Here is an 11536-nt window from a genome sequence, read left to right as displayed (position 1 = left end):
CCATTCATTTACAACAATGGGCTTACCCTAGCTTTCTTTCAACAGTGAACTACAGAGAACTGATATTTTTATAAGGTTACTAGATTTTGGAGCAAATTTCTGGATGGCAAGTAGATGGCAGTAAATGTTTCCAGGTTTCTCTATTTCTCTTTCTGGCCACCTAGCGGTTGGCCAGATTTTTGCAGCTCTGTTCTAGTTAGGATTGTTGCTTCACCATACCCAGACAGGGCTGCTGTTTAAAAGCAACACAATACGCACAAATTCAGTAGGTCGATTTGCCATCGGTTGCATCTCTAGGCTCTAGCTGACAATTGACCGTATACATCCACCCAGAATAAGGATCTACTTTACAGCACTCACTATAGTCACATTTAATTAAGAGATTAGTAAGTAGATCTAACTTATACCCCAAAGAGCCCTATTCTACTTACTCTGAGATAATCCCCACTGAATTTGTAAGCTAAACAGGCATATTTACTTGGAGGTAAATTCCACTGTTGCATAACAACAACCTTCTTAAGGAACAGGATCGCAGCCCTTCTTTTCCAGAGATATGCAACATTTGGAGTAACCGCAATCATTCTGTCCCTTTCCAAGGCTCCCTCTGCCGAGGAGGACCTGTTAACACCGCGGCGTGGGGCAGACAACCCAAATGGCCAAAGCAAGCGCATTTACGACAGTTTCATAAAAGCAAGGCACCATCCGTCCTTTCCGTGGCTCCCACTCCTCATTCAAGAGCCGGTATTTGCTGAAGGACCTTTGCAGCCCCGCCATCCGCACCCTTTCTTCTTTTCAAAGAAAAACGCTGGAGGGAACCTCCCCCCACTTTCTCTTCTCTGCACCTCTTCCGCCCCCGAATCGGGACCCTTACATAATAACCCGATGCGCTCCCCTCCCTCTTTTTTCCCGGCTTCATCGGTGGCCAGCATTTGACAGGAGGACCAGTCACGTGGCAGCCGGAAAGCGTCTCTTTGCGACCTCAATGACAGGCAAAATGTGCGACAGCCGCTTGCAAGGCAAGGAGGAAGCTGGTTTAGAGCCTCTTCGCCTTGTTTAAAGGCAGGGTTGGTTGCTGCCTTGCACTCTTCAGATTCCAGTTCCCTTCTCCGCCCCTCTAGTGGTCGGGACAGCGGGTTTGGGGAGAGGGAAAGCATTCGGGGAGCAGACTGAGGGATTGACCTAAGTTTGGAGTTTAGATGAGATCGTAGTCTCCTTTCTTCCCCCCCCACCCCCCCACTCCCTTGAGCCCCGTTCTTGCCAGCAGCAGCCTCCAGGTATACAGTTCAGGCAGGAGGAGGGGACGTTCCCGGCTGCATTAGCGTCCAACATGGATAGAGAAATGATACTGGCTGATTTTCAGGTAAATTTCAAATTCCACCACTGCCATATTCTAACCATGATCTCCCTCCCTCCCTCTTTTTTCCCCCTTCCTTCCTGTTTCCCTTTCTCCCGGCTTCTCTGCTTCTTGTTCTTTTGTGGAAGGACTTAAGCTCTGGAATTGGCGAGCCCTGCTCCTATACTGTAGTAGAGCAACCACAACAATAATAAAGCTTGAGACTGTTTATTCTTTGTATCTGATAATCCAAGAGACAAGAATAATCCAAGAAACATGAATAATGCTAACTAATGAAAGAAGCTATTTTGCTTGGCAGTAACGTACCTACCTTTGTCCTCACAAAGAGATGAAGGAACATGATCCCAGTCAGAGGCAGAGGTGTTTTTTTATACCTAAAAAGATTTTTATCTTTCATATAACTGGTTCATTTTGACTGTCTCTAGAAACTTCTAATAATAAATTCTACTGGACAGAAAGTAAAATACTGTGATGATAAAAAGACCTGCCTACATTCCAAGAGCTCATATCTACTGTTATAAAGAAAAGGTGTTAAAGAGTTTGGATGGAAGGTTAGAAAAGAACTTTACTGTCTTTTGCACTTAACCCCCCCCCCACCTTTGTCTAATATTTATCTTAATATATAGAATGTGTTTATCTGTTTGGGTATTTTTTATGGTAATGTGCTATAATTCTCCCATAATTTTAGCTCTTGAGGCAATAATCAGCAATTAAGGTAAAATAAAATTACTATTGGGATTTAAATATATAGAAAACAGCTTTTTGAATTTCACCTCCCACCATTTCTAGCTGGCATGGCCAGTGGCAAGGAATAATAGGAGCTGTAGTCCAAAACATATGGAGAACATTGGGTTGTTTGCCCTGTCTTACAGCCCTCTTGTCTGTAAGAATTGGGATTCTTTGTGTTTCTGTGTAATATTTATAAATCAGTTGGGAAACAAGTGTCTCTGAATTCAGTGGATTTGAGTTCCATGAATGTATGTACAAAATTTCAGGCTTAATTTCATTTGTATATGGCTTTTATAAATATTTTGACCATAGCTTATATGAATAATTTTAGTTCTAGAGTCTTTTTGAGCTATTGGACATATTTGGAATTTTCAGAAAATATCATTGGTATCATAAATGTCTGTGTATCTATTTCACAGAAAGTATCTATTTCATAGAAAAGCAAACCGATTATGTAAAGAAAACTTCAATGCGAACTAAAGAATCATTTTGAACCCACAGTTCTCTCTTTCAGGGTTATTCCTCAACTTCTCTTACCCCCAACACATACAGAGAGACTCTATTCCTTTTCCTTTGGGTTGCCTCACTAACCATCTAACTCCTCCCTTTGCCCTCTGTTGCCCATATAATACTAGCTTCTGTTTTCCCACTTTTCTTACTATATGGGGTCAACTCCAGTTCTCCTTAAAATCATTTTCATCTCTTCATTCGTTATCATCTGCAAGCTTCCCCCTTCTTTATGTAATCAATGGCAGTGATGTCACTTGTTTCTTTATTTTTCTACTCTCTGGCAGTTGAAAATGGAGTACTGGACTCCAGGATCTTCATTTACTAATAACATATCTTGGGTCCATCAAGACCTACAGGCAGATTGGGAGATAAATGTGGAAGGTAATTGGAGTCTGATATTTCTCTTGAAATAATTTCTGGAGATCTGAGAAAAAAAAAAGAATAAATCATGTGCACCAGCAGAGCATATTACAGGCACAGATGGAAGTGTCCACAGGTGCACATTGCCTGATTCTGTTTAAGTTAATAATGATGTCACAATTTGTTAATATTTGCTTCTATTTGATCTTTTTAAATTACTTCTGCTTTGCTGTGTGCAAATGAAATCATATTTAATGGGCATCATGCTGATTTAAAGAAGGTGGGTGAAATATATCACATAGTATGTAGAACGTTGTACTCAGATATAGTTTCTAGCACATAAGAGAACCTGCATAGATCACATGTTATGTGGAATCTATTTAGGACCAGGAGCTGCCCTATGAAGGTCAGATACAACTTCGCTGAAATGTTAACAAAATGTTAAAATCAAATTCCTTTTCTTCGCTTTGTGGCAAACATTATTACAGTCATAGGAAATTTTATGTGTAGTAATATACTGATCCCTTTTTTTCTGATCAGGAGCCTGCTAATTATATTGAGCAATATTAAGAATTTTGCTGAACTTACTGATACTCTCCAGTCTTTATGGACAGGAACTTTTTGATCTTGCTCTGCTATATTAGGCTTTAACTTTTACACTTTACTTTTGTGGTATATTTTAATAGTATATTTCCATGCTTGTTTGTATAGAACCTTGTGTATCAAGATTTAGAAACTTAGGATATAAGTCTGACAATAGTTGAAATAGATACCTTATAAAAGACAAAAATGCTACCTGTTTTCAATTTGTAAAAGAGAGACATTACACTTTGGTAAGGGGTAAAATCTATGATGCTGTGTGTTTTGGATCAGGATTTAGGTAATATATCCCAAACAAATGAAGTTTGTGATATGTTATTTTTACTGATTTTTATCAGATTTAAATAGGATTTAAGATCAAAAGATGGATTCAGGAGCATTCTTGCATCAGCAGATGGAAACGGTTCCCTCTCTGGAGCAGATTTACAATTTACAAATGCTTTTCTAGCAGAAATATAATTGGGCAGCAGTGGATTCAACTGTATTGCTAATAATTTTGGATTGTCTGAATTTTATGAGTTCAGAATTGTTCAGATCTTAGGTCAATTATGATTTATCACTGAATAGTATTATATATATATATATATGATTAGATCACAGTCCTATGGACATGCAGCTTAATAGTACTATATATATGATTAGGTCACAATCCTATAAACATGCATCTGCAACTAAGACTCACTGATCATTGCAAGGCATTCTTTTGAGTAAGCATGCATTGGATTGACCTATTCATTTTAGTCTCTGTTAATTTAAAAAGTCATTTATGCTAAAGTCCAAAACACCATTTAATTAGATATAATTAGATATCTTCTTAATATTCATGTACATGTAACAGGATTACAACTTTTTTGAGTAAGTTACAGTTCTATATGCATGGTTTCTAGGGAGTAATTACCATTGAATTTAGAAAGTTTTATTTTTTAATGAACCTGTTTTGCACTGTTAAGGACTTAAGTAGGAATTGAATCCAGGTCTTGCATGCTTCAGTGCATTGTTCTATTACTTGCCCACAGCAATATTTAATGTTACTCTTTGGGTGCTTTTCCAGTGTAAGTTTAAATTACTGTATGTATACAGCTTTTAATTGGAATATTGAGTATTGTGCTTCCATTTGTTTTGGTTTTAAAACTTCTAGAATTAACATCTGTTTGATTGTCATGTGGCTTATATAGCAGTGCTTTGCAGTAATTTTCATGATGTTTCATGTCTTTGGTATAAAGTTCTATTTTTAGAACTATTTAGTTCTGTTAGAGAGTTTCAAATTGTGAGTAATATTTCTCCTATGTGAGCTTCCATTTATAGGGAAATATTATTTTTACAATATATAAATCTCAAGCAAATAAAGAACTAATATAGAAGTGAAAATATTTTCTCTTTTAAGATATTCATTTCTGAAGTATGTTTTCTGTTTTCTTTCTGCTTGATATCATTGAGATTTACATTTTAGGCTGCATTCTCAGAAGACTTAGTGGAGCTGTATTCATGCCAGAGAAAAAATCATGCTGTCATACTTTTTAGGAAGATGCTTCTTTTCTAAAATTAAATGTATTTCTATTTGTAACTTGAATAAAAATTGATCATTTTTAAAATAAAAAATTACCAAAGCATACAATGAAGGTACACCTTTTTTTCCTAAAAATGTTATCTGAAGAGTTGATCACTTATAAAGGCAATGAGCCTTTTTATTCAGAGTATGAATCTGAAATGAATTCTGTTTATTAAAATACCTCTGTAACTGGCAGATATCAGAGTTTGGGAAAAATAAGATTAGGTTTTATATGGGGCTTAGTAAAATTCTATCTTGGGCATTTGAGATGAAATGTTTTTATGTACCCATATTAGAGAGCAGACTGTATTTTTCCTTTAGCAGACATATAGATCCTGAATTTGATTACTTTTGGTTTTGTCTCCCTATATGTTTCACATTGGGATGTGATTGGTGATATGTTGCCTGAATCATGACCTTACATGTATGACCTGTTGAACTGAAACATCAGACTGGAATGGTGTCATTATTTCATTGACGCCAGTATATAGTTAGATCTTCTTTAATGTGCCTGTGCTTTTCCATTTAATTCAAGGTTATTAATAATCCCATCTCTCTGTCATGCTGGAAATTCACATATAGCTTTGCATTTTTTCTGCTATTATTCTTTTAAAGCAGTACAATCTTATGAAAGGATTAGGTAGTCAGTAGATTATTTTAACAGTTAACAAGGCATTTGTAGAGCTAATGCCAAACATTATTAGTGAATTAGTGACACTGTGATATATCTGATGGTTTTACATGAAACAGATACTAAGATAAAGTTATTTTAAAAGGGATTACATCTCATAGCATTTTACAGCTTGTAATGGCATGTCTGAGGAAGTTTGAAAACTTCATTCTCAGAAGCACACCCTGTTCCTGCCTCCTGCCTTTGTGTACTGCTTGGTAGTTACAGCTGTCGCCAGGGGATACCTCAGCCAGTGTTCTCTCCCAACCCTGGTTTGTTTTAGAGAGGGCTCCAACTACCTGTGGGGCCTTACTGGCAATTAAAAGGTAAAATGTGAAAAAATGAAATAATTTCTATAGTTTCACCTCCTGACCATCTGATGTCTAAGCATATCACTAGAGATATCAGCATTTCTTCTCTCTTCTGCTTGGGAGCCAGACCAATCTCACAAGAGATAAATAAGATTTCGTTAGAAAGATATTAAATATAGTTAGTCTTGGGACAGATAAATAACAAAACTGTTGCAGTGAGGAATAGCAAGTTAAAAGAATTACAAAACAAGAACAATGCTCCAATCAGATCACAAGATGTTGCTAGTTGGCCACAAATGACTCTTTTTCATCTGGAACCTCAGAAGAAATCCCAATAATAAGACAATTCCAATTATTTATTTATTTATCCAATTTGTCCCCGCCCATCTCCTCCCATTGGGGGACTCTGGGCGGTTTACAATAATCAATTAAAACAACAATCATAAAATATACAGTATAAAATTACAATAATAAATAATATAAATAAGAGTAAAGATACAAGAGTGTTTTTGTATAACTTGTATAACTTCATGCGAACAGCTTGGAAGGATAGATTCAGGCTGAGGATTAATTACCCAATTGTGAAATTTATAAAGAGAAATAAAGATAATTACCCCTACAAAGAAAACAGATTAGCACAAAAACCTAACTTTACATTTTTATCTGTTCCTACAGAAGAAGACTCCTTAAGAAACAGAATTTCCCACTGCTCCAGTTTACCTGGACTTCTTAGTTTCTTGGAGATAGTACAGATTTATTTGGGACTGTTTGGGGAGATTTACACCACAGATGTTTTGTAGCCTCTGGCTAGCAACTTCTGCCTCATTTTAAAATGACTCTGAATTTTCCTATTTCTAGGAAAGAGGGAGGAGCTGGGGGTGTATCTCTGTGTCTGCATGATAAAAAGAGTATCTCTTCCTTGTGGTTGTTTATCAGGGATGTCTGAGCATCTGTGAAAGTCTCAGTTGACTAACAATATAGCTACTATATTTTGTTCAGTGAGATTTTACTTGAAACAGTTTCAGACCTGTTATTACCTTCTTTTTTATAGCATGTTCTCAGTGTTAAATGCCACTTTTAAACTGCAAGACCTTAAAAGTGAGCACATTTTTGTGAATTGTACTAATAAAATTATTACCCTAATATGGATTTGGAATTTTCTTTTTACCAACATGGGTATCTCTGCTTTTCGTGTGATCTTTATGTATTATTGAAACATCCTGACTGTGAAACAGCACACAGTAAAAGAAAAGCCCTGTAATATTTAACACGCGTTTTCAGTATATAATCAAAACATGTCTTGGCAGTTTAAGATGCTAAATACAATGGGTATACAATATTTTATTTTACATATATCCTACTATAAATAGAAATTCTTTTTATTTCAGACAGATACAAGATGTCTAGTCTTATACACCTGGAAAGTAAGAAAGATGACTTTTTTAGCTTCTTAATCCAGTTCTTTGCAAGAAACTACTGTGGGTAGCCTTGGTGACACACAGTATTCTTTAACCATAGCAGGTCCATTTTTGGACATATATAACATGGCTGTAGTGATTTATATTTTGGGAACCTCTTGATTGTTCTAATATGGGAATGAGGATTAGGGTTTAATCTGAACCATTAACCAGATTATCCCCTCTCCATCCCCAGTGAACTGGGTAACATAAAGAGATGGGGCTCCCAATGAAAGGGGAGCCTTTGTCATTTAGGCCAAAGTCTAGTCCCCTCAGTTCTTCTGGTATGGAGAATAATCACTCCCCAGTCTTTCCAGTGTGCAGAAAGAGTGAACCATGCAGAAAGAGAAGGAAGGACAATATTTCTCCCTCTATTTGTATGGAGTGTCTTTCTCAATGCAACAGAAAGTGAGGATGGTTGCTCTTTTTTTCTCCACATAAGGGAAAGTGGGGGTGATTGTTCTTTTTCCTCTGGTATAGAGAGCATAGAACATTTCTGAATTAGGCTGGAGGAAAAGGGCAGGGCCTCTCTCTGCCTCTACTGGCTGTAATACATGCTGTATTATGGAGGTTTCCCCACGCCTATTATAATAGCTAATAGTTAAATGGCAGAGCCATAACACATTAATTGAATTCAATTAGTACAGAATTTGCATACTAGAATCATAACAAGTGCTGTTAATCAATTGTCATCATCTGAGTTTTAAAAGAAGTGCTTGGGACCTTTCTCCCTTTTAAATAATCATGCCAAGGCAATCAGGTGATGATCATGTGGACAAAAAATTTTAAGTTGCTACAGTATCACCAAGTTTTGTTTCCTAGCGTCAAGAATATAATAGATGATGCATCCTGAGGACTAAGTTCCTCCTATAGTAATTATTTTTCTTTCTTTTTTACTTGGCTGTTGTTGGCTTTGGTTTGTTTGGGTTTTTTTTGGTGGCCTTTGTAATATTTTTTTAAATTTGATACTTTGCATCAGATATCAGTAAGCAAGTATTTAATGATGTCATTGCAATTTGCTGGGGACACTGCTGTTTCCACCCCAGAATACTTGTGCCCAGGACATGTATCTTCTAGGTCTGTGTCTGGACCGGACACATATGTTCTAGGTCTAGATTGACCACCTGTGTTTTGGTGTAGGCATAGGCCATTTGAACTTGGCTGTTTTGTTTCTTGTTTTCAGGCTTACTATATTATCTTTGAAAATTAATGCTAATAAGAGATTTTTAGAGGTAATTCAGATCAGTTAATAATTTTCATATGTATCTGTTGTTGGAAGGTTGCTGTAATTAGATTATCAGATATGGGCTGCAAAATATCTGGGCAACCATTAGAAGTGTCAGAGATTAACAGAAAACCCTAACTCTTTGCTGCCATCTAATGGCTGTCCACATTTTTGCAGCCATATATGATAGCTGTCCTGTACCGACTATGAGGCGGCCACGCAGGATTATTATCAAAACCACTCTTTGTTAAATAACTATTCACAATTAATAAGTCCTTATGGTCTGATCAAGCCCACCTGGGCAACGATGGAGGGACCGGCAAGGTTGCAGGAGGAGACTGGCAAATCAGCTAAGAGGAATTTGCTGACCGGAGCTGTGGAACTGGAAGAAGCTATGGCACATGGCACACCTGGAACTGGAAACGATTGTCCACTATCTGGAACACCACTCGAACTAGGCTGGCACCTGGAAGTTAGGCAAGACTGAACTGGAACCACTGGGCAAGTCTTGGCTCTAGAGGCAGGACTGGACTGAACTAGGTGACCCAGGCTTGACTGGGTACACTGGGCTGAAAACTCAGAATAAGGCTGATAACTTAAAGCAAGGCTGGACTTGACTGAAGATTCCGGGCTAGGCTGGAAGCTTGGCACACGGCTAGGTTGGACTGGAGGTTCTTTACTAGGTGGAGAGCTTGAAACACGGCTGGACTGGACCACAGGTTCTAGACAAGGTTGAGAACCTGGTTCACAACAAGATAGGTCTAAAGTTCCTGAACAATGTTGGGCAACCGAAACGCAGCTAGGCTGGACTGGAGATCCTGGGCAAGACTGGAGGTTAGAAGCACAATAAAACTGTACTGGAGACTCTGGACAAGGCTGAGGGCTTGGAGCATGACGAAGCTGGACTGAAGATTCTGGGCATGGCTTGAAGCAAGGCTGGAAGCGCACCTGGAACGCGCAGAATGGCGATGGTGAGGTCCGAAGCTGGATGCGAGGCTGAGGTTCGATAGGGAGATGATCCTCTGTGGCAGTGGTTACAGGATACAGGTCCTCTCTGGTAGGAAACACTGGCGCTGATTCCTCTCGGGCTACAGACGAGGTTTCCAACTCAGGTAAGGACTCTTCCTCTGGGACTGCAAGCTTGAAGGATTGGTTGTCTTCAACAGCTTGCTGTTTGCTCGTCTGCCTTTTATGCCGATCCTTTGCGTGCCTATTCCCCTCTGCAACCAATCGGGCTGCCTTTTCCTTTGCGCGCTTTTCGGCATGTCTTTTGTGTGCGCTGATTGGAGGATTCAAATCCTCCGAAGACTGGCCAATCAGTGTCTGTAACTTCTCCCATGCTGCTGAGTAATTTCTGGGTAATTTCTGCCTGGTAAGTTTCTGTTTCTCCTCCTGACTCAGATGAGTTTCGTTTTCTGAGCCAGAGGCTGGCTGAAACCTCACAATAGCCTTCAGAAGTGTTTTCTATAGTTGTAAGTGTGAACCCATGACTCTTGCTGGTCTCAAGAAAAAATGGAGAAGTATTTTGAGAACCAAGCAACGAATTTGAGCAAAAATAAATTGGAAGATAACAAGTAATTGGTATTCATTTAGTAGCCACCAACTGTAATCAACTCTTACTCCTCTGTTTGTATAAGAAGGCAGCGCAGGTTTTACTGTGGTGCTCAAACTTTTTTTTCTCTGATTCTGCAGCACATCTACTTAGGGCCCTGAAAAGAACTCTACGTTTATTTTGTTCTATACATATCCAGTTCAGTTGTCTACTGAGGGGCTTTATTCTTTTTAAATTGGTGGATATGATATATTGTACATATCTCTCATGTAGCTCCAATTTTGTTTTATGTATATGTAATTATTCCTAAATCAATTATTTAGAAGCTAAACATTACATATGAGAGAGTGATTTTGGTATTTTAATTTAAGAATTACAACCTATTATAGATGGGAAATCTGGCTATCTCAGGCTATATTACTACACTAGTAATATGTCTTTTCTTACAGTGTATGAGCTGTATTTCATTTTACTTGTGTTCAGAAGTTTATGTGTTGACCCCTGATTTTGTAATGAATCTTTGTCTCACTTGTTTGGTCCAATAGACTAGCACAGATATTATTCTAGAATACATAGGTATATAGGTATTTAGGGCAATAGACTACAAAAAGAATTGCTTTGCAGCTGTGGAGGAGTGTAGCCAGTACCTCACTTCTTCAATATTTTATCAAGTGTTTGTTTACTTTGTTGAAAACATTAGACTTTGTTTTAACAAGAATGCCATGCTTCTTTTCCTTTGCAGTTTTGTTAATTGTGCAGGAACAATGGATATTTGTTGTTGTTGTTGTTGTTGTAGAAAGAATACTAAAGTTAATCTGGACAGTTGAGGAGCCCCTCCCTCTTTTCAGACAACTTGCTTTCTTCTAAATTTATTAGGCTGGATCCAGGCTGGCTATTATGTAAGTAGAAGGGATTGTTCATGAACAGAACTGACTGAATTCTAGCAAACAAATTGTGCTGCAGATAGCACATTTTTTTCTTGTGAAGTCATGCTGAGATATTGCTCAATCACTCACAGTGAACATAGGTTGTTAAGAAAGTAGCAAAGCTACTTAAAGGATGAGTAGGGAAGTATAATATCTACTGCACTTAAAAAATACTAATTTCTCCAACCACTCCCTGGAGATTACTCTCTTAAATCATTAATTTAACTATGTAGCAGTACAATTTCCTAGTGTGTTGAATGGAAAAAATATCTTCCATTTTCTTCTTTGGCTGT

The 11536-nt window shown here is 37.9% G+C and overlaps 1 protein-coding gene across 3 annotated transcripts in view; it reads left to right on the top strand.

The window, feature by feature from the left end:
* The first annotated feature begins 984 nt into the window (after positions 1 to 984).
* Positions 985 to 11536, top strand: part of FAF1 (Fas associated factor 1) — a 203682-nt gene continuing 193130 nt past the window's right edge. For 2 of the 3 annotated variants that reach the window (XM_063297914.1, XM_063297913.1), the window contains exon 1: positions 986 to 1360. In XM_063297914.1, the coding sequence (XP_063153984.1) occupies positions 1328 to 1360 (33 nt within the window). In that variant the 5' untranslated portion in view covers positions 986 to 1327. Of the gene's footprint in view, positions 1361 to 11536 lie in introns of all 3 variants that reach the window. The other variant, XM_063297915.1, reaches the window with a different exon arrangement.

The sequence above is a fragment of the Candoia aspera genome, chromosome 3 (genome assembly GCF_035149785.1).
Source record: "Candoia aspera isolate rCanAsp1 chromosome 3, rCanAsp1.hap2, whole genome shotgun sequence".
NCBI lineage: Eukaryota > Metazoa > Chordata > Lepidosauria > Squamata > Boidae > Candoia > Candoia aspera.
The sequence above is the reverse complement of the archived record's forward strand: the minus strand, read 5'-3'. Positions and strand labels throughout refer to the sequence as shown.